This window comes from Podarcis erhardii, assembly GCF_964252035.2.
Source record: "Podarcis erhardii genome assembly, chromosome: 14".
NCBI lineage: Eukaryota > Metazoa > Chordata > Lepidosauria > Squamata > Lacertidae > Podarcis > Podarcis erhardii.
In genome coordinates, this window is record NC_138503.1 from 17,287,434 (window position 1) to 17,310,783 (window position 23,350).

Below are 23,350 nucleotides of genomic sequence, written 5' to 3' on the forward strand. Positions count from 1 at the left end.
CTGAAATTTTGGTTTTGGTTTTTGGCAGAATTTAGGCCGCAACTTTAGTGATTACAGTAAGTGACTGGTTGCATAGGCTCTGGTTCAACTAGCTCCCTGTCATGCAGGTAGCGCTGACTCAGGGTTCCAGCATAGGTCAGCCAAGGATGAACACCTGGATAAGCAGAAAGCCGGGAACAGGCTATCTCCGCCACCCAAATGTCCCCCTGGACTCAGGCACGGGCACAACCCCCTCTCAGGGGTTGACTAAACCATTGAGTCCCTGGCCGCAACCTTACAAGTTGTGATGATTTGCTACGCGGCAGGCAAAACCCAAATGGCAACGGCCAATCAGCCAAGTGGGGGAAATTCCTGCCGTGTCCCTGTCCCAACGACAGACTACACACAACGGCATAGCAAGGTCAAGCACACAGCCCTAAAAATAGGGAGAGGTGGGCGAGTGTTCTGAATGCATGCACCGAAAGAGGAAGCTCTGCGTCACGTGCATGGGTACAAATAGGTCCCTCAAATCATTTGGACTGCATCCCATTGGCCAGATTGCACCCAGCTTCGAGGGACCTACCAATCGGGTGTTGTGGCTGACCAATCGTACCCAGCCACAACACAGGGTGTGGGTTTCCAGGTCTCACTGCAATACGTGCCCTCTTTAAGGGAGGACCCAATTTCTTTCTTTCTTTCTTTTTAAAATAATATTTATTCAAATTTTAAAGATTACACAAAGAAAAAAGAGAAAAAAGAAAAATAAAAAAGACAGAAAAAATACAAACAATTAAAAAAGAACAAATCAAACCTTTACATAGCTTTCTTTCCTTTACTTATTTCCTTGACCTCCTCACACCTCCCATTTTTGTATTCTAATTCAATTTGTTATTTCAGCAAATCCTTCCAACCTTGTTTTTATCTTAATAATTTGTCTTAATATACTATAATTTTACATTCTCTCTTTCACCAATTCATTTTTATTTAATCCTTTATGTCATTTCTGCTAAAACCACATAATTTTCTTTTCCCAACATCTTTCTAGCAATCCTTAATTTTACAATATTTTTGAAGATAAACTTTAAATTTTTTCCAATCTTCTTCCACCGACTCTTCTCCTTGGTCCCGGATTCTGCCAGTCATCTCAGCCAGTTCCATGTATTCCATCACCTTCATCTGCCATTCTTCCCGGGTGGGTAGATCTTGTGTTTTCCAATACTTTGCAATGAGTATTCTTGCTGCTGTTGTGGCGGGAGGACCCAATTTCTTACTGGAGCAATTTCATAGGGCTGTGTTACAAAAGCAGTGCCCAAACGCTGCCTTGCCTTAAGCTAGGTTGGGGACTTGCCTTGCTGTGCAGCAGGGCAGGACAAGAACCTTCTAGTATCCTAGCACACGTCCCTCATAGAATTGTAGAGTTGGACGGAACCCCAAGGGTCATCTAGTCCAACCCCCTGCAATGCAGGAATCTCAGCTGAAGCATCCATGACAAATGGCCACCCAGCCTCTGCTTTAAAACCTCCAAGGAAGGAGAGCCCACAGCCTCCTGAGGGGGAAGAAGCATCGGTGTTGTTATGTGCGCTTTGACCTTCGACAAGGAAGGTGCTCAGGATCACCTCAAGGACCTCCTCTCCCCCTATGAACTGACCCAGACCCTGCAACCATCACCTGAGGTCCTTCTTCGTGTGTCTCCTTCATGAGAGGTCCGGAAGGTGGCAACAGGAGAACAGGGCCTTCTCTGCAGTGGCTCCCCATCTATGGAATGCTCTCTCCAGAGAAGCTCGCCTGGCACCTTCATCATACATCTTTAGGTGCTGGGTGAAAACGCTCCTCTTCAACCAGATCTTGGGCTGATTAACATCCTCTATTCCAGGGGTTGGCAAGGCTTACCTTGCCTGGGCCGGTTCACTGCGTGGGTTGGATTGTGGGTTCGCATGAGTATGCGCGCCTGTGATTTCCGGCATCGGCATCTCCGCAGATGCGATTTCTGGCACCTGCGCATGCGCAGACTTGATTTCTGGCGTAGCAAAGGTGAGTCCCTGTGCCACGCTGTGGCGGTTTACAGCAGCACACAAGGACTCGCCGAGCGGGTAGCTCGGTTCGGGGGTGGCTCGTGGGCCAGTAAAATGACCCCCGTGGGCCGCTTGTGGCCCATGGACCTTAGGTTGCTGACCCCTGCGCTATCCTTTTAAATGTGTTTGTGGGAGGGCAGGTATTGGTTTGTTTCTTGCTCTTGTTTTTATTATGTATACAAATTAGCTAGGTAGCTGGATCTAGAGCCTTGTTGGCTTTTCTCCTCTGGCAGTTGGCCTGAATATGGATCTATCTATCATCTATCTATCTATCTATCTATCTATCTATGCAAATTTGCATGGTGAGTTTGTTCCCTGGGGTCTTTTACCTACCCAGGAATGCCCCTGCTTCAGGATAAAACTGGTTCACCTAGGAAACAGTTAACTCTCTTGGCCAGCTTTCGCCTCTCTGCAGAGAATACTAAGCACACTTTGTTCATTCTATAAAACTCAGTCTTGGTTCCCTTTTTCCTCTCCTGCTTTCGTAGCTGGGCATAGCAAGAGGACCTTGTGACATCCTCCAGATTCTGAAGGAGCTGGTTATAAAAGCACAGGCTCTCCAAGAGAAAACAACTCTTGCTTCCAACCACACCCTCTCCAGGCCGTTGCTGTGCAGATGGGATTCCCATTTGCTTCGCTTTAGGCTGAGACTAAACAACGTAAGGCTGGCAGTTCCAGTCCCTATTTATAGAGAGAATGTATCTGTCGCTTGTAACTAAGGAGGTGGGTGGCAGCTGTCCAAAGGCGTGAGCTAGTGACTAACCACAGCATGATATTTCCACCTGGAATGTGCCATTATTGGGAGTTAGCCACTTCCCAGAAAATTGGGTAGCAATTGTGCTAGGTTCGTAGCTCTCTTTAGCTACTCCATGGCGATAAATGCAACAGAGCTACAGACCAATCCATTTTCAAATAAAACAGGAATGTAGTGTGTTGCCTCTTCTGTATGCGATGAAAACTTCAGAGAATCATCGAACAGAATAATAGAATTACAGAGTTGGAAGGGACCTTTGATGACCATGTAGTCCAGCCCCCTGCAGTGCAGGAATACGCAGCTAGCCAATACAGGGATCGAACTTGCAACCTCGGCATTATCAGTACCATGCTCTAACCAACTGAGCTATCCCAGCTGACCCAAAGCTCCTGGTCTTCAAGAGCATTTTTGCCTATTGTTTTTATTGTACGGGGAAAGGCCATTGTTCAATGGTAGAATTCAGGAGACTGCCCTGATACTGAGTCAAGCCATTGGTCCATTTAGCTCAGTATAGTCTACACCAGGCATGGCCAAACTTGGCCCTCCAGCTGTTTTGGGACTACAACTCCCATCATTCCTAGCTAACAGGATCAGTGGTCAGGGATGATGGGAATTGTAGTCCCAAAGCAGCTGGAGGGCCAAGTTTGGCCATGCCTGGTCTACACTGACTGGCCGTGACTCTCTAGGGTTCTCTCCCAGCCCTACTGGCCAATGGCAGGGATTGAACCTGGGACCTTCTGCATACTGAGCAGATACTCTGTAACTGAGCTGGGGCACCTGCTTGGCATGCAGAAGGCTCCAGGTTGAATTCTTGTCAATGTGTGGGATGGAAGAGACCCTTACCTGAGACCCTGGGCGGTCAGTGTAAGACAACATTGAGCCAAATGAGCAATGATCTGTCTTGGAATAAGACAGCTTCTAATGTTCCTGCTGCAGTTGTAGGGGGTTGCAGGGGGTTTTACTGGGGAGGGGGGTAGTACCTCTGGTAGGAGACATGTCATGGGGTTGTATCCAGAGTAGACCCATTGAAAATAATGTACTTAAGGTAGTCCTGTTCATCAATGGGTCTACTTTGAGTAGGACTAGCATTGACTACAACCCTCAAACTGCTAGGTCCACTCTGCTTATTCACCCCCCACCTCTTTCCTTACCTCACATTTGTTGTCTATGTTTTTAAAACTTAAAATGCCCAGCATTCAATATACGCCGTTAAACTAAATGCTTACCATGCAGCTAGTCTTATAATGTACCCTATTCTTCCTGGTCTGGTTTCTAATACAGTCCCAATGTTTTGTTTTGCTTGCTTTTTTTTTTTTTAACCACTGCTGTGAGCTGAGCAGAAATTTCCACTGAGCCGTGCAGAGTAACGCCTAAGACTATTTTTCTTTTTCTTCTAGAGTGGTTAACTTAGAAATACAGCCTGTGAGTGGATAGATGAAGTTCAGACGCCCATCTGAGTTGCATTGCCTCACACTTACCTACGGCACAGGATGTCATCTGCTATCTCTTTGTGCCAAACAGCTCCCCCTGTTTTGGGGCATATGTCAGTGGGGCTCCCAGCTTCCTCCTTTCCCTTCTGCCACCATGGAAGTCACGGAAATATCCAGATGAGTCTCAAATACAGTCATACCTCGGGTTAAATATGCTTCAGGTTGAGCGTTTTCAGGTTATGCTCCGCAGCAAACCGGAAGTAACGGAACACGTTACTTCGAGGTTTTACCGCTTGCGCATGCACAGACGCTCAAAATTACATCATGTGCATGCGCAGATGTGGCGAATTGCGACCCATACACGCGCAGACGCGGGTTGTGTTTGCTTCAGGATGCGAACAAGGCTCTGGAATGGATCCCATTCACATCCAGAGGTACCACTGTAATGATCGCTATTGTTGGGCGCAATCTATCCAAAGGGAAAGTCCTTGGGTGACGTTTAGCTTATCAGATTTAGCTGGGAGGGATGCACTGGATGGGTTCAGGATGGGGGGGGTCAACATGTCGTTACAAGAGGGTATGATACGGCCTGCCTTGAAAGAGTCGGAGGTACAGCCATTCCTAAAAGACCCTCCCCGGTGTGTTTAGCCTAGATAAGAGGAGACTGAGAGGAGTTATGATGGCCATCTTCAAATATCTAAAGGACAATGGATGATGGAGCTGGCTTGTTTTCTGCTGTTCCGGAGGCTAGGACCCAAACAGTAACTTGGCTTCAAGTTATAAGAAAGGAGATTCCAACTAGACGCCAGGAAGAACTTTATGGCAGTAAGAGCTGTTCCACAGTGGTCTCCCTTAGAAGGTGGTGGACTCTCCTTTCTTGGAGGTGTGTAAGCAGCGGTTGGATGACCATCTGTCATAGATGCTTTAGTTGAGAGTCCTGCATTGCAGGGGGCTAGACAAGACGACCCTAAGCATCTCTTCCAACTCTACAATTCTGTGATTCTAGGACACTAATGTCTCTTTCCTGGGCAAAGTGACTAACAGAGTGATGGCTGAGTAGCTGAAGATATGGCTGTAGGGAGCAGATGATCTAGGGTTATTTCAGTCTGGTGTTAGACCTCATTCTGACACTGAAACTGTCTAGGTCACCAAGGTTAAAGACCTATACCAAGAGAGAGGCAACCCTGTTGGGTCTCTTCTCAGTGGCTTTTGATTCCATTAACCATGGTTTCCTGGAGCAACTCTGTAAACTTGGGTGTGGGGGCACTACTATAGTAGTTCTGCTCCTGCTGCCAGGACCACTACTGGAGAGTGACATTAGGGGAACTTCTGCTCAGCCCCTTGGTATTTGTGCTGTGGGGTCCCATGGGGTTCCATCCTGTCCCTTCCATGCTTTTCATCCTCTTTAGGGAGTTGCTGGGAGGCATCATTCAGAGATTTGAAGCCTGGTGCCACCAACATGCAGTTGCCCTCAATATGGCTCCATTCATCTGATCGCTTTTCAGGTGCTGCTAATTTCCTAACACTGAAGTTGGTCCAAGACAGACTGCTTAGATGGCAGAGTCCAGCAAGTTAGAGAAGAGGAACTCCAGCTATTTTGAGTTGTCCGGGCAGCAACCTGATTGTGAGAACTTGCAACCTTGCTCTCCAACCTGAAAATTTGCTTCAGTTCACACTGAGAGGCTAACGTACCACACTTTCCAAATCATTACATGAACCAACACAGCCATCTTTGGAAATTCACAGGTCTCTAAATTTTACAGAGCCATGTAATGTGCACAGACAAATAACATATATTGGGTTATAAAGTGTGCATAAAAATATGCCTGTATTGGTGACAATAGCATACATTATTATATTATGTTCCATTACATCATATTATGGGGAAATGGCTTTGCAAAAATGTGTATATTAGGGAAAACGGCATGCAAACAGAAATTAGGAGAAATTCATGTTTAGAGTTTGATGAATTTTCATGTGCTTAAGAAAAACCTGGTGTGAAAATGTAGAGAACCAGATTTAACATTGGGAAAAGGAGCAATTGAGAGAACTAACATTGACAGATTCACTCTCCTCTACTTTAGAGGCATTTGCAAACAAACTCTGGTCACTTCCAGGTATCTGTTTATTGAACATTCATTGTGCTTTGTTGGCGGCAGGGGGTGGTGGTTATATGATGTCGCCCCAAGCAATTCTTCCCCACCCTTTCCAGTAGATTTTTCCTGTCACTTTCCTTAAGAACAAAATGGTTTGAGGTTTTGGTTTGAAGGCAGGTTTCTTATGCAAGTCTGCCAAGTCCACTTTAGTTGCACAACCTGAATTTGCCAGCGTGTGATGAACACCGCCACCCCCCCCCAAAAAAAAGACCAGCAAAAAACACACCAGCAAGAGTCTGGAAGCGTCCTCCACACAAAAGAGAAAAATTAGGAGACTCCAAAAGGGTGGCTAGGCAGCCTTAGCAAAACATACCAAGTCTCCCGAGTCAGTGTAAAAACTGACACATTCATCATGGCAAACACAATTCACCAACATGCCATTGTTGCAACGGGCTCCTTTGCCCCTTCAAGTCTTCTCATCAGCTCTTCCTCCCTCTTTCTCGTTTGCTAAATTCAAATTAAAAGCAGGCTGTCCCTATGCCGAGTAGCGGTTCATTTGACCAAACTTTGCAGGCGAAATGATTGCAAGCCGAGCCAAACAGGAAACAAGTCACTTACCTGCGAGACGACGACCCCCGTCTTCAGATTTCCAGAATTCTGCTCCCTAAAAGTTTGCGTTAACAAGAGTTGAGTGCCAGTGATGCAGCCGAGGTGCCTTTTGATTCGGTGAGACTGGCTCCTCCCGCTCATTCCTTGACTGGTCGCTGCTTAGTGGAGATCTCCTCTATCCCAACCTCAGCGTCTCCATACCAGCCAGTTGGGATCCTGTTTGTGCACATGAGATGGAAAACTACAGGCCCATCACACCCGCACATCCATGTCCTGAAGGTTGCACGCAGGAACACAACCCCTGTTCACAATTCAGGAAAAGAAAAACCCGGTTGTACCCAAGGTGTCAGACATTTCATAAGTGTGCCTAGACTGAGACAGCATGTGTTGTTTTTGCTGGGGGGGGGGGGTTAAATTGTTATGTTTCTTTGGGGAAATGGCCTTTAATCACCTCTCTTCTTCTAAATAAGCACCCTGGCCATACAATGGACCTTACTTCATTGCAAAATAAAGGCAACAAGAACTTGATTCGTGTCCGGCCCACACATGCTACGAACAAAAAGAGCTTTCAGTCTGGCTCGAGGTCTTTATATAATGTGTAGCTCTTGAAACTAAACAGCTTACAGTAGGGTTGTGTAAGAGGCCTAATGTGTGGCATAAATCAACTTTGCCCTGCTGGAGTTGGACTGGGGGCTGTGAGGGGAGAGAGTCTGCGTGCATGTGTGATGAATGAGTGCTTTGTTCAGGGGGGGGGAAATAATTGCTTGCAAAGGAAGGTTGACGACGTTTGTGCACACGCTAGTATACAGTGCAAATGGCAAGTCCCCATCTCCTCCTAATTTAATTTCATAGAAAGCAGGCACAAGGCAGGGAGGGGGAGAGCGTCTTTCTTTTACTGTGTTTATGCAAAGCATGTGAAAGAGCCTTTCGCTCTTCCAGTGACACCTGGAGACAAAATTCCGCCACTGCCTGTAATAGCCTTTTAAAAATGGATTCAGGCAACAAGAGGTTTGGCTCTCTGAACTCACAAGTCGGTCGAGGGAGGGGGCTGATGGGACTGCTTCTAAAAGAGGAAAACACAAAATGTACAGAGGTGTTGATTCCTCTTTTGAGAAGCACAAGTGTTCTTCTGGGGGCTCCACACTCAGCAGAAGTGTGAACTTGAATAAAATATTGGGGCAGCTGGGTAACACACACACACACACACACACACAAACACACACACCGCATAATTGATCACAAGACACAGTACACACACACCATTTGAATGGTGATGACCATCAACTTGGGGAGGGCTGGCCCCCTCAAATATTTTATTGGGGGGCTGGAGGGATCTCAGCTGCTGCGATGATGCTCAGAAAAAATGAATGTGTTTGCATGCTCCTTTTGAAGTGCAGCTAAAATCTAACCACCGCCACCACCACCACCCCACACACTTGTGGCTTAGTTCACACAAACAAAAAATGAAATAGTAAAACTGTTATTGGACTGTACTGGTTCCATACAGCTGAATGCCTCCCCATGGAGTGACAGGGAGAATCACTCAGGCATTTTAAAGTAAACCATCAAGGAAGAAAGTTGGACTAGAAAATGAATATTTGTGTGCATTGGGGTTATACACTTGTATCTAGTGATGAGAGAGGATTCTGTCATGTGATCCTCCCCCTTTTAGGAATGAAACAGTCCAGGAACATACCCCCTCCCCCCATCTGCAGTCTGTGGGGTTTTTACCAGTGCCAGGCCTACTCACAAGCAGACCCACTGTAGTTGCTGGAAATGTCCACCTTGGATTCATTCACGTCAACGGGTCTACCCTGAGTAAGTAGCACATTTCAGATGCCAGTGATGGTGTGCAGTGATACCACATCAACCTGCAACCTGTTTGTCCACCTGGTCCGACATTGTCTTCCCTTGACTCACAGCAGCTCTCCAGCAGAAAGAAAGAGGTTTTTCCCATCACCAACTACAATGGTACCTCAGGTTAAGTACTCAATTCGTTCCGGAGGTCTGTACTTAACCTGAAACTGTTCTTAACCTGAAGCACCACTTTAGCTAATGGGGCCTCTTGCTGCTGCCATGCCGCTGGAGCACGATTTCTGTTCTCATCCTGAAGCAAAGTTCTTAGCCCGAGGTAATATTTCTGGGTTAGTAGAGTCTGTAACCTAAAGCGTATGTAACCTAAGGTACCACTGTAGTGCTTAGCTGATATTTTAACTGTGAAATGTGCCTGAAGCCTTCTGCATGCACAGTTCACATACTGCCCCATCCTGCGCGGTCCTAGCTCAAGGCCCCACTTTGAGTGAAAAAAAGTGTGTTCAGCAATTCATCCAAAGGATGCATGGAAGTGTTTTGGGGAAAATACTCTGGTTTCATGCTGGGTGTTGCCTTAGGCATTGTGTCACACCATGTTATGCTTAAGAAGAGAATAGTTTCTGCCCAGGAAGCTCTCTCAGCTAGAGTTGACTGGACTGCTAGCCCTGCTGAAAGCCAGATAACAGTCATAGATTCCTGTTCTGGGTGGTCTGACCGCTTAGCTTTGCTCCGATATTCCACGTGTGACTGGGCTTGACATAAGTCAGAAGGCAAGCCCCAACCAGTTTGTATGCAAACATATACCAGGAACTCCTCTGCATAAATTATCCTGCAGCAGCATAGATGGAAAACAAATGCATTCCAGGTCCTTGACTGCTAATGCATCACATACCGTAGACTCCTAAAGCTGGCAAAATGGCTTAGAAAGTCTGGGGGGTTGCTGGGGAGAGCCATGGTCTTGTTTGAGGTGCATTTTCCTGGTGCAAGGAACCTTGCTACTCATTTTCAGGAATGGACAGAGCCATCAATATCTTGTCCGTTCCAGTTCTTTATGGGGATGGGGCTAAGTCTGTCCTGTCTCATTTCCATGTGAATTTTACAGGAAATCCTCTGAACTCTGTGCAGAAAAATTTAGGATAGAAATACATACAGTGGTACCTCGGGTTAAGTACTTAATTCATTCTGGAGGTCCATACTTAACCTGAAACTGTTCTTAACCTGAAGCATCACTTTAGCTAATGGGTCCTCCTCCTGCTGCCGTGCTGCCGGAGCACGATTTCTGTTCTCATCCTGAAGCAAAGTTCTTAACCTGAAGCACTATTTCTGGGTTAGCTGAGTCTGTAGCCTGAAGCGTATGTAACCCGAGGTACCACTGTATGTATTTCTATCCTAAATTTTTCTGCACAGAGTTCAAAGGATTTCCTGTAAAATTTGAGTTTGAGCATCTTCATTTTTTTTAATAATAATTTTTATTAATTTTTCCAACACAAAAGAGGACAAAACAATACACACACATAAACAAATCAAAAACATACAAACATGTATAATTTCAAGAAGACATATTTTCATAACCTTATTTCTCAGACTTCCCCTTACCTCCCCTTTTCTGCATCTCTGTTTCAAAATTTTTTCAGCAACTCTTCACACCAATTAATTAATTACTTATTTTCTCTTTAAGTTTCTTCTAACACTTAATCAATTGCAGCTGTAATTCTATATTTTCCTTTCCCTTGACATTTTAGCATTCATCAATTTTACAACAATTTCTCAAATATACTTTAAATTTCGTCCAATCTTCTTCCACCGTCTCTTTTTCTTGGTCACGGATTCTGCCGGTCATCTCCGCTAGTCCCATATAGTCGATCACCTTTGTCGGCCATTCTTCCAGTGTGGGTAGTTCTTGTGTCTTCCAATACTTTGCTAAAAGGATCCTTGCCACTGTGGTAGCATACATAAAAAATGTCCTATCCTTCTTTGGCACCAATTGGCCGACCATGCCCAAGAGAAATGCCTCCGGTTTCTTATGAAAAGTACATTTAAGTACCTTCTTAATTTCATTATAAATCATTTCCCAAAAGGCTTTAATCTTCGGGCAGGTCCACCAAAGGTGATAAAAGGTTCCTTCCATCTCATCACATTTCCAGCATTTATTATTGGGCAAATGATAAATTTTTGCGAGCTTGGTTGGGGTCATGTACCACCTGTAAATCAGTTTCATAATATTTTCTCTTAAGGCATTACATGCCGTAAATTTTATACCGGTGGTCCATAACTGTTCCCAATCCGCAAACATAATGTCATGACCAAAGAGTTTGAGCATCTTCAAAGCCCACAACACCTTTGGTAAAGGCTATTCTCTAATTGGAGCACTCGCAGGCCAGTGTTTCTCAGTTGTCAGTGTTTATACTACATTTTTAAATATTTGCCTTGTGTCTTTAAACCTCTTTTGTTGACCACCTGCATTACGCTTTCCATTTTTAAGTTCAAAATAGAGTAGTTGCTTCGGAAGACAATAATCAGGCATCCACACAACATGACCAGTCCAACAAAGCTGATGTTGAAGAATCATCGCTTTGACACTGGTGATCTTTGCTTCTTCCAGTACACTGGAATTAGTTTGCCTGTCTTCCCAAGTGATGTGCAATTCTTTTCAGAGACTTCGTTGATGGAATTTTTCAAGGTGTTGGAGATGGCATTTGTAAGTGGTCCATGTTTCACAAGCATACAGTAAGGTTGGTAGTGCAATAGCTTTGTAAACAAGCATTTTGGTTTCCCTGCGAATATCCCAGTTCTCAAACATTCTGCAGTTCAATCGGGAGAAAGCGCACTTGCAGAGCTTGACTGACTCCAGCTACAACAGCAGAGGTTGCTAAACCTATGCTTAGGTTGCGGGGTTGTTTGAGGGCATGGTTGCTGTTATTATTTTTGCACCTTTAGATCTTCTTATGATTTATTTAAAGCCCTATACGGCCTAGGACCCTCGTACCTACGGGACCGCCTCTCCTGGTATGCCCCACAGAGAAACCTACGGTCTTCAAACAAAAACATCTTGAAGTTCCCAGGCCACAGAGAGGTTAGGCTGGCCTCAACTAGAGCCAGGGCCTTCTCGGCTGCGGCTCCAATCTGGTGGAATGCTCTGTCACAAGAGACTAGGGCCCTGCGGGACCTGACATCTTTCCGCAGGGCCTGCAAGACAGAGTTGTTCCACCAGGCCTTTGGTCAGGGCGCAGCCTGACTCCCTCCTCTGGCAACCTGCATAGAATTTTGCTTAATCGGTTGCCATCAATTTGATTTTAATTAATTTTTATAATGAAATATTTTTAGAATGTGTGATTATTTGACTGTTTGATTATTTGATTGTTGTTAGCCGCCCTGAGCCCAGCTTCGGCTGGGGAGGGCGGGATATAAATAAAATTTATTATTTATTTTTATTATTATTATGTACAAATGGTTTGATTTGGCTGTGGGCTTTTTGCTGTGTTTTATTTATTGTTCATGGCTACATTTGTTTATGTTTGTAATTATATAATTCATTTCATGTTGTAAGCCACTTTAAACCAGCATTGCCCAACCTCAGGTCTTGAGCTGTTTTTGGACTACAACTCGCATAATTCCTAGCTAGCAAGACCAGTGGTCACAAATGGTGGGAATTGTAGTCCGAAAAAATGCTGGAGACCCAAGGTTGAAAAACACTGGTTTGAACTATGAAAAGGTGGTATACAAACAAAATGATGATGTTGATAATCCTCAGGGATGATGGGAATTGTAGTCCAGCAACATCTGAAGGACACCAGGTGGCCCACATTGGTGTAGTTTCACCCTTAGATCCCTAAACAAGCGGGGAGAAAGTTTTCTTTATGTTTTGCTTTCTTTTTAAAAGATGCTGCCACCTAGTGATCAGGATAGGAAAGGACACAATGTTGGTCAAGGTACATAAAAAACTAAGGCGATTCTAAGTTTCTTGTACTGGTACTGTATTCTGGATTTTTTATTTATTTTTTACAGGATAGAAATGTTATACAGATACAGATGTTATATTTCCATTGCTGTTTGAATACATCCTTACCTATCTGTTCAGCTTGAATGAAGAAACAGCAAAGCATCCTTTGTGCTCTGCTGCCAGTTTACATCTTCAGCTCTCGCGCTCTCTCTCTCTCACTTTCTGTTTACATGAGCACAAAAAAGGACATTTTTGTATTTCCTTTTTAAAGCATGGGCTTTAGCAGGGGCATATTACTTTGGGGATTTCGCTGTTTTGCACTCTGTCCGCGTCCGACGGAGGCTTCGGCCTATCAAACATCGTGGTTGATTTGTCACTCGGATTCCCGGTAACTACGACCCAGTAATTCTTGTCTTCTTCAGCTCTGTGTGTATCCAGGTATGTGTGGCAGTTTACCTCAAATTCCTTTCCAAAGTATGTCCTTCAAAAGAAGAGAGTAGATATTCAACAATAACGGCTAGACATTTTGTAGCCTCAGCCTGAATATCAGCTGACCCTGCACACATACAATTTTAAATTTTACAGTTGATTGCAGTGTGGCTTGTTTGTATGTGTGTTGGGGATAGGTTGTTGGGTCAAGTTAGCCATATTGATTCATACGCTATGAGGGGGGGATAGCTTGTTGTCCCGTTGTGCTGTGTATGTGATAAAGGGAGAGTCAGAGTTATATTTAAATGATTTATACTAAAAGAAAAGAAAACCAAACACAAACCACCACACACATTGCATTTGAAGTGGGGGTGGGAAACTCACTTTGTGGTGTTGACTGATGTTAATAATAATAAATAATATTTTTTAAAATTTATATCCCACCCATCTTGCTGGGTTTCTCCAGCCATATAAAAACACAACAAAGCATCAAACATTTAAAAAGATCAAAATATCCTATACGAGCAACAAACAAACCAATAAATCAACAGAAACCAATAGCAACTGCAACAATAGCAATAATAGCAATAGCAATAATAAACAGTTTACAGTTACAAATTAAAATAACCACCAACTCCAACTAAACATTTAACCAACATCAACCTGACAAAAAACAGAGGAACCAAAATTAGATATTTTTAAAACATTTTAGCCAGTTGCCTTGTTACACTCCTCAAATGTTGGCCCTGTTCTCCCTTTACTTTTTTATATAAGGTTCAGCCAATATTCCTTCCCCAGTTACTCAAAGTATTCCCCCCCTCCGCACACACACAAAAGAAACAAGGACCAATTTTCTTTCTTGGGAAAGTGGAGGCATTTATTTTGATTTTGGGGGAGGAGGTGGTTGCTACTTATGAGGAAATCCAGCCTTTGTAAATACAGTCTTACACTACTTCCCACTGTCCCCAGAATTCCCCAGGAAAGATGTGACATTGCATTTTTATTGGGCAGTTCTGGCCAATATACACTTTCTTTCTGCAAGCAGGTCCCCCTGATATCTGCCTTCTTGTAAGCATTGTTTGGTTGGAGAGTGGCATTGCAAAATTCAGATAAGTGTGAATATTGAAAGGTGGCCGTGTCTTGGTTCACATGTTGTTTTACAAAGTGCAGATTTGATGGATTGCCTTTAGATATTGAACTGAAATGAATTTATCCCCTGTCCCTGGTACCCAGGATTGTTTGGGTAAGGTTTTAACCAGGGGGTTCAAAACTGGTGTAAAGCCAATGCATATTTGGAATGTAGTGTAGATGTGCCCTTTCTACAAAAGTTGCTCACCTTATCCAGAAGATCCGAGGAACTGCCAAGGCCTGATTTGTATGACTGTGAACAATGAGGATCTTTGTATTTGCCTAGAAATGGGGGCGGGGGGAGAGAGAGAGAGAGAGAGAGAGAGAGAGAGAGAGAGAGAGAGAAATACTTGAAGGAAAGAAGGGGTTAAATTCTGTTTACGCATGAATTTGTTTAAAATTTCCTTGGGAATCAAAAGTAAAGCAGAGAGAGGTGTGGCAAGGAAGAATTATTGTTCAAATCGTGCAGAAAAGGCGGAAAGTGAAGAGGAAGGAAATTGGAGGAAGACGTGAGGCCCACCGTAGCCATGGGTAGGCCCAGTGAGGCCCTCTGCAGGCCATGGAATATTGAGGGGGCCCAGGCCCCTCCTTGAAAACTTTGGGGGTGCTCTCAGCCCCTCAGCCTCCTTAGATGGTGCCCCTAGCTGGGAATTATAGTTTAACCACTTAGAGAGCTATTCCCAGCACCCTTTCACCGAGCAAGAATTTCCACCTTTCTTAACAAACTACAGTTTCAAGGATTCTGTGGGGGGGAAGCCGTGTGCTTCAAATGTATGGTAAGGATGCATCTGAAGATGGCTTGATGGATAAAGGATGCAAAGCCATTCCCACAATATGGGCTGGCATAAAGGTAAAGGTATCCCTGATCGTTAGGTCCAGTCGCAGACACCTCTGGGGTTGCTGCGCTCATCTCGCTCTATAGACCGAGGGAGCCGGCGTTCGTCCGCAGACAGCTTCTGGGTCATGTGGCCAGCATGACTAAGCCGCTTCTGGCGAACCAGAGCAGCGCACAGAAACACCGTTTACCTTCCTGCCGGAGTGGCACCTATTTTATCTACTTGCACTTTGACGTGCATTTCAACTGCTAGGTGGGCAGGAGCAGGGACCAAGCATCGGAAGCTCACCCTGTCACGGGGATTCGAACCGCCGACCTTCTGATCGGCAAGTCCTAGGCTCTGTGGTTTAAACCACAGCGCCACCCGCGTCCCTATGGGCTGGCATAACAGAGGCCAAAGAGGTAAGAATCACGGGAGGTAGCTAAAGGCTCCTAGAGCACAGGAGCGTTTGTGGAGCTGGTTTAGGAAAGGAGGGAGAGGTGGTTGGAGAACATGAGAGAACAGTCTGAAAAGCAAGGTACTCTTAAGAGGCTCAGCATCATTTCTTACAGGAACTGGGAACCCTTCATATTCCATGCGTAACTGTGGGTCCAGATAGGTAGCTTGCCAAGAACACAAGTAGGTAAGTTCATCGGTCAAGAACACAGGCTGGAGGGAGGATTTCTTTGTCATGTTCTGAAAACTTCTGTGGTCACTCGCAATAAATAGCTGGAAATGGAAACATGTGGGAATGATTTGTCTGCAAATTAGATAAACATTGTTGTAGATTGACAGAGGCCAAAGAACAAGCAAAACAAATATTAGCGCGGTTACGAATCTGGGTCCAGTATTGCGCTTACATCATACTGTAATCACATGTTGTGTTCTTAAGTTTGCTGTATGGACTAGTCTGGCATGAATGGTTGGGTGTGAAGGACTTTGCATTTGCAAAACTTCAGGACATGAGGGAGAGGGTGGACACAGAGCTGCAAATCCCAGCGCTTGCCAAAAGCAGAAATACTACCTGAAGTTACATTGATCAAAGCTGCACAGAAAGCAAAGGCAACTTTGAGCATCCGGCCTTGTTATGTACTGAAGTTCTCATCCTGGGGCAGCAGGGGGATACTGTAGATAGTTTTCACTCAGGTCCACATATGCAAATAAGGGATTGAAAGTGACGTTCAGTGATTGGATAGTTACAGAAAATGGGTACTGTTGCATTCTAGTGGAGCTCTATATAAGCAGGCTGGCTGAACCCTTCGGTTCAGTTCTGTTCTGGCCTGTGAATAAACAAGAGCTGTTTGAAGAATCGCTGTGTCGTCTGATATGTTCACCCACAACTTAACAGGCTTGATGATGTCTCTTCATTGGGCACCTCTTAAGATATTGCAAATTTGGTGCAATGGTTCCTGAGATCAAGGAGCAGGTTTTCATCTATGTTGGATAGAATTAGACAGCGTTCAAAATTGGCCAGGTGTCAAGCGCATTTTGCACCTGGCTATTGACCGCTTGCAACCAAGTGAAGATGCCCAAGGTGCCAAGATGGCACCTGACATCTCCACCATCTGGAGGTGCGTTCCTGGGCATCCTTGGATTGTGACTGTTTTCACACACTAGCAACACAAAGAGGAAGCTTTTAACTAATGTTGGAAGAAGTCTTTGCTCAACTGGACTTACTTCTGAATTTTCAATACTTGTTTACTATTTAGAAGATTTTCGGTCCACCTTTTGGCTACAAGAACTTCCACATATATGCAATTCATCAAAATAAAATACAAAAGAACAAAGAGTTAAGAACCAGAGCATCGTAGAAGCAAATTGACCATCTAGAAGGACATTACTGAATTATGCAGAACAATATTAAGTGCTGTGTGGGAAATCAGCTTTGAGTGGAGAAAAGCAATACATCCTCAGGGCTTAAAAAATAAATTAATCCTAGTGCAGGATCAACCATTGTTCAGGTAAGGGGTCCAAGCTTAGTGAGATCCTGCATGGGAGGCTGGTTCAGGGTCCCAAGTATGTTGGTGTGAGCTCTTCAAAGGAGAAGCAGGTTAAAATTATGAAGTAGGTGATCGTCATAATCACAGAGCTTTCCAAACTGTGTGTCGCAACTTGTTGGTGTGTCGGCTGTAGTGTGTAGGTGTGTTGCATCATATGTGTCCTTATCTCTTATAAAGGGTTAGTTTAACCTCTGATTTACTAGTGAAACTCAATCACCGTGTCGCAAAATGATGCATTTCTAAAAAGTGTCACTAACATGAAAAGTTTGGAAATAATGGTGAACAGTTAGCAAATAGTTGTTGCATCCTTAATCCTGCATAGGTTTATGATAACATAACATTATAGTCATTAACATAGTATGGGCCGTTCTGTTTCATATATTCACTTACCATCTTCTCTGGAAACCCTCCAGATGCTCCAAGACCAAAATTCTGCCCAAATCTAAGTGGCTCTCCCATGCATTCACCTTCAATGCTTTAATAAACAGACAAAGGTCATTATTTCAACAGAAGACATGTTACAGATCGTTTACGAGGGGTGTGCGGCAGATTCAAATTGATCCCAGGTCCTGAGCCCAAAGCAAGGTTCTCCTGAAGGATTCTGGGTTTGTGCAAAGCAAGGTGGGATCTTTACAAGGTGCAGACAACTGAAGTAGGCACCTTGGCAATATAGGGTAAAAAAAAAGGTAAAGGACCCCTGGACTGTTAAGTCCAGTCAATGGCGACTATGGGGTTGTGGCGCTTATCTCGCTTTCAGGACGAGGGAGCCGGTGTTTATCCACAGGTAGGTTTCTGGGTCATGTGGCCAGCACAACTAAACCACTTCTGGTGCAGTGGGACACAATGACAGAAGCCAAAGCGCACGGAAACACTGTTTACCTTCCTGCCACAGGGGTATCTATTTATCTACTTGCACTGGCTTGCTTTCGAACTGCTAGGTTGGCAGGAGCTGGGACAGAGCAATGGGAGCTCACTCCATCACAGGGATTCGAACCACCGACCTTCTGATCAGCAAGTCCAAGGGGCTCAGTGGTTTAGACCGCAGCGCCACCTTGGCAATATGGATGCAAAGGAAAACATGCAGCAGGCGGCTTGCCTGCTAACAGCAGAACTAGTCTTGGCGTATTAAATAAGGAGGGAGAAAGAAGGAAAGAAAGAATGAAAAAGAAAGAGAGATCCAATTCTAGGAAGTTACAAAATGATTTAACCAGTCTCCCACCTTAAAATCCGGAATGCATTCCGGCCAATTGGGGTCACGCTGCTGATTGCGCTCATATCACAGGGTGCTGTCAGTTCATTCTCTGAGAGTATGTCTGTTTCCTTGGGATTAACAGCCAGAGATAGATTCCCACTCATGGTAGGTTCCTTGTCAGGTGAATTGTTGTTATCTGGGCTCACCAGCATAACCGTATCTCCAAAGTGAATAAATCCATCTGTTGAAATAGAGAGCTGCTCCTTTAAAAAAAAAAAAAAAGAATAAGAAGAAGGGGTGGGATCTCAGATGATTATAGCATGATTTGGATTTTCACTTTGGTTGTCTCCAAAGATCATTTTTTATGATCAAGCCACACTTGTTTAGGGAAGTTTTTGATGTTTTATCACTTTTTTATTATTAATATTCTGTTGGGAGCTGTCCAGAGTGGCTGGGGAAATCCAGTCGGATGGGTGGGATATAAATAAATTTATCATTATCATTATCATTATCATTATCATTATCATTATCATTATCATTATCATTATCATTATCATTATCATTATCATTATCATTATCATTATTATTTGCTTGCTGCACTGGAAAAGATGGGCTTCCCACGCATCCTTACAAACACAACCTTGAAGATGAAACTGCCCATCTGGCAAAAGCAGCCTCAAGTCAGGGAAGGGTCTGTTGGTCTGTGATATGGCACATCCTTCTCTTGCAGATTCCAAGTTCAGTCCCTGGTATTTTACAGGTAATCCTTAAAAAGGAGCCCTGCCTGAAACCCCAAGGAGCTGCCCATTGGGGTTAAGTACTTAATTCGTTCCGGAGGTCCGTTCTTAACCTGAAACTGTTCTTAACCTGAAGCACCACTTTAGCTAATGGGGCCTCCTGCTGCTGCCGCGCCTCCAGAGCACGATTTCTGTTCTCATCCTGAAGCAAAGTTCTTAACCCAAGGTACCAGTGTGGTGTAGTGGTTAAGAGCGGTAGTCTCGTAATCTGGGGAACTGGGTTCGCGTCTCCGCTCCTCCACATGCAGCTGCTGGGTGACCTTGGGCCAGTCACACTTCTTTGAAGTCTCTCAGCCCCACTCACCTCACAGAGTGTTTGTTGTGGGGGAGGAACGAAAAGGAGAATGTTAGCCGCTTTGAGACTCCTTAAAGGGAGTGAAAGGCGGGATATCAAATCCAAACTCCTCCTCTTCTTCTTCTTCTTCTTCTACTACTACTACTACTATTTCTGGGTTAGCGGAGTCTGTAACCTGAAGCATATGTAACCTGAAGCGTATGGAACCCAAGGTACCACTGTACTAGCCTTTCCCAACCTGGTGCCCTATAGATGTTTGGAGCTGCAGCTCCCATCAGCCAGAGCCAGCATGGCTAAAGATCTGGTATGATGGCAGCTGTTATCCAAAAATCCGCTCTACTTCCCAGTGGGGAGGAGTTGCGGTGGACCACATGGCCACCCACTCCCCTCCAGGAGTGGGGGACGAAGTCCTACCTCCCCTGGAGGTTCCCAGCCATGTCATTCGCCTGCCAGCCAATCCGCTGGCTGGGGGTGTGTGGCCGGGCCCCATTTAAACTGAGGTGTGAGCTGGAGAGCTTCCTCTTGGCTCACTTCCTCAATCGCCATTGCGGGGCCTGGTATGAATTTTTCGACTTGGCAAATTGGCATGGGCCATTTGGTTTTCGCCTACTTCGTAGCAATCGTCAAAACTTTGTAAGGTTTGGCAGTTAGGCATTGGTTGATCTTATGATGGGGGAGGGGAGGGGCAGCCATCACCTGCCCCTCCAAGCTTAAGGGTATTCCGTTAAAGGAATCTGGGGATGTGGATCTTGTCTGAAGTCCGGGGCTGGGCTAGGGCCATGCCACAACCCCATTGGGAACCCAGGGGGAGCGCAAGTTGGTTTGCAACGATGGGGCTCCCCCTATCGGTGGTTGACCCTTACTGGACTCCCTGCATGACGGGCAGGAGTCAGATATAGTAAAGGTAAAGGTAAAGGGACCCCTGACCATTAGGTCCAGTCGTGGCCGACTCTGGGGTTGCGGCGCTCATCTCGCTTTATTGGCCGAGGGAGCCGGCGTACAGCTTCCGGGTCATGTGGCCAGCATGACTAAGCTGCTTCTGGCGAAACCAGAGCAGCGCACGGAAATGTCGTTTACCTTCCCGACGGAGTGGTACCTATTTATCTACTTGCACTTTGACGGGCTTTCGAACTGCTAGGTTGGCAGGATCTGGGACCGAGGAACGGGAGCTCACCCCGTCGCGGGGATTCAAACCGCCGACCTTCTGATCGGCAAGTCCTAGGCTCTGTGGTTTAACCTATATAGTCGGGTCAATTCCAATGCCTAAGCCAATACCTCTCACATTCTGCAACCAATAAAGTTGTGGCCTAAATTTGCCCAATAACATTAATATCTGTGTCCTTGTGTCTTATTCATCAACGCGGGGGTGGTCTCGGGGTCTCGACACACAACATCGGGAAGGCATCAGGTTGGGGATGACAGAATGTTTAATTGGATTGATCAATGGTTTTTGACTTGGTTCAAAACAGGTTCCCATTAGGGCCTATTGTCTTGTGGGCTAAATCAGTACAGAATGGTGGGGAAGAGGAGGGATGGATACGCTAGCTTAGCGGTAGAGCATCTGCTTTGCATGCAGAAGGTCCCAGGTTCAATCCCCAGCATCTCCTTGTAGGCCTGGGGGAGAATCCTGTCTGAAATCCTGGAGAGTAGCTGCCAGTCAGTGTAGACAATATGGAGCTAGATGGACCAAGTTCAAGAGTAGAACACGCTCTCAGTCACAGATAGTTGCCTTCCAACACTTCATTATGGAGCGTGATGAGAATGGCAGTGAAGGGGGGGGTGCTTGTCACCTCAACCTGAATATGGCTCTGGACTAGTGGATTCCAAACTCTACCTTCAGGTAACACTTTCTACCTTGATTCGTCTCACAGAATTGTAGAGTTGGAAGGAACCTCAAGGGTCATCTAGTCCAACCCTGAGGAAACGCTGCACACGGCAGAGGAAATTCTTGTTTTGACTCTTATTCCACTCTTGTTCTGCCTCCCCACCCCCCATCAACAGTATTTGCCATTCCTCCCCATCTTGATTCATCTGGAGATCTAAAATAATAATAATAATAATAATAATAATAATAATAATAATAATAATAATTTATTTATTTATACCCCGCCCTCCCCAGCCAAGGCCAGGCTCAGGGCGGCTAACAAGCAATAATAAAAACAAGTTGAATGAATACAACTTAAAAACAAGATTAAAGTACAACATTAAAACAATAAAATGCAGCCTCATCACAGGAGGAGAAAAGAAAAAAGAAAGAGGGGGAGGGAATCAAATTAGCTCCAAGCCAAAGCCCAGGCGGAACAACTCTGTCTTACAGGCTCTGCGGAAAGAAATCAGATCCCGCAGGGCCCTGGTCTCATGAGACAGAACGTTCCACCAGGCCGGAGCCAGTGTTGAAAATTATATCAATTTGTGTGTGTGTGTGTGTGTGTGTAATAATATGTGAATCAGTTATTCAGGATTAAGGAAAACAACAGCAGTTCATAATATCACATGTTCTCTGTACAGGCATAGGTTAAAGGCACATATTATTGCACTTTTGCTAAAGCTAAGCAAGTGCTGGTAGAAATGTAGAAATGCAATGGGTGATCACATACCTTCTTGTAAAGGTTCTCTTTCAGTTTTTTTGATTTCTGGATTAAAAGCTCCCCTCTTTCTCTTTTACATAAGAAGTCTTTCAGGAGTTCCTGTTTCGGGAAAGAATTTTTTAAAATGTGAGCTTGGCATTTTAACGTGCATCCGTTGTCTCATCGCAGCTCGGTCTGAATAGCGCAACCTCCAGTCACCGCAAACCATGACAAATGCAAATAAAAAACAACAGCAATAGAAGTCTGCTAAATTTCACCATTAAGAGGTGTGCAAAACTAAGGCAGACTCCCACAAATTGAGCCAGGGGCCATGAATAGAGTTCGAAAAACACAAAGCCGATTACAAAATACAGAAAGAGGTGTAGAAAAGGAAGCAGAATCAGGAAAAAGCTGGGTCAGTTGGCATCAGCAAGAAGCACTTTTTCTTTAATATCCCAAATACAGGAAAAGAAATGTCCTTTGTTTTGGACAAAGCATTTACCAATTATTTGCCATAATTAAAGTTCATAAAATATAAAGAATAAAAGTACAAAACTATATCCATAGATTTAAGGGGATTTTCCTTAAAACATCCATAGTAATTGATATCAGTAACTTCTGCTACAAAATTTATTGACAAAACACATTTCCTCATGTACAGTGCTTTTTTTCTGGGGGGACGCATACCCCTAAACATTTTGTGAATCTAAGTTTGGCCTCATTGAGGGGCAGTCTTTCAATATGAGTAGGAAAATGAAAGTACCCCTAAACATTTTATATTTTTTTTTTAGGAAAAAAAGCACTAACCATGTATCATATATCTGAAATTAATCAATGCGTACTTAACTGAGAGTAATCTCACTGGACACAGTGGAGTTTGTTTCCTAGTAAATGTAGAAAGGACTGAACAGAAAATGGAATAAAGACACAAAGTAAACGAAATAAGTCAAGAGGGGAGGAAGAGCTTTTAATTACCTCTTCCAGACACACATCTTCGTTCCAGTTGCCAATCAGCACCCCAGGACTGTATTGTCTGCCACTCATACTAGTCCTTAGATTGAACATTTTGGATTACTTTGAAGTGGGCCACTTCGCTAGCCTTAAAGTCGAGGAGGTAGGTGCCACAAAACACGCTGCTGTGAGCAAGATGATCTGTGTTGACAGGTTGCCATGGGGACCTTGTGTGTGCACCTGGGATTGGCCCTGCTGGAGGAGAGCTGCTAGCCAATCAGAATAGGGAAGAATGGCTGAGAAAGGGGGGGGGGCTCTTGCCATCCCTTTAGCCATGGGACAGAACTGGGACCATCCATAGATGGGATGTATATTTTATAAGCAAGAGAAGGGGAGAGAATGGAATTTATTGTGCTGTGATTTGTGTACACACACAAAAACTGTAAACAATAAATATCCAGGGAGGAAATTTGAATTTATATAC

General features: G+C 44.6%; 2 protein-coding genes and 1 long non-coding RNA gene across 4 annotated transcripts in view; 1 reads left to right on the forward strand and 2 right to left on the reverse strand.

The window, feature by feature from the left end:
• Window positions 1–7,082, reverse strand: part of IL16 (interleukin 16) — a 68,212-nt gene extending 61,130 nt beyond the window's left edge. For both annotated transcript variants that reach the window (XM_081838714.1, XM_081838715.1), the window contains exon 1: window positions 6,950–7,082. The gene's annotated coding sequence lies outside the window, so the exon portion shown is untranslated. The remainder of the gene's footprint in view (window positions 1–6,949) is intronic.
• A 5,686-nt stretch (window positions 7,083–12,768) lies between these two features.
• Window positions 12,769–23,045, reverse strand: CFAP161 (cilia and flagella associated protein 161). Its single transcript, XM_081839274.1, has 7 exons — window positions 22,891–23,045; window positions 21,946–22,035; window positions 18,284–18,519; window positions 17,455–17,539; window positions 15,635–15,793; window positions 14,458–14,531; window positions 12,769–13,173 (listed from the first exon to the last, which is right to left on the reverse strand). Exons 1-7 carry the CDS (start codon window positions 22,978–22,980, stop codon window positions 12,972–12,974), a joined length of 936 nt encoding a protein of 311 aa, XP_081695400.1. The 5' UTR covers window positions 22,981–23,045; the 3' UTR covers window positions 12,769–12,971.
• On the forward strand, window positions 15,800–16,993 carry LOC309329005. Its single transcript, XR_014151007.1, has 2 exons — window positions 15,800–16,143; window positions 16,413–16,993. It is a non-coding gene; the product is annotated as an uncharacterized lncRNA (long non-coding RNA).
• Window positions 23,046–23,350: the final 305 nt, after the last annotated feature.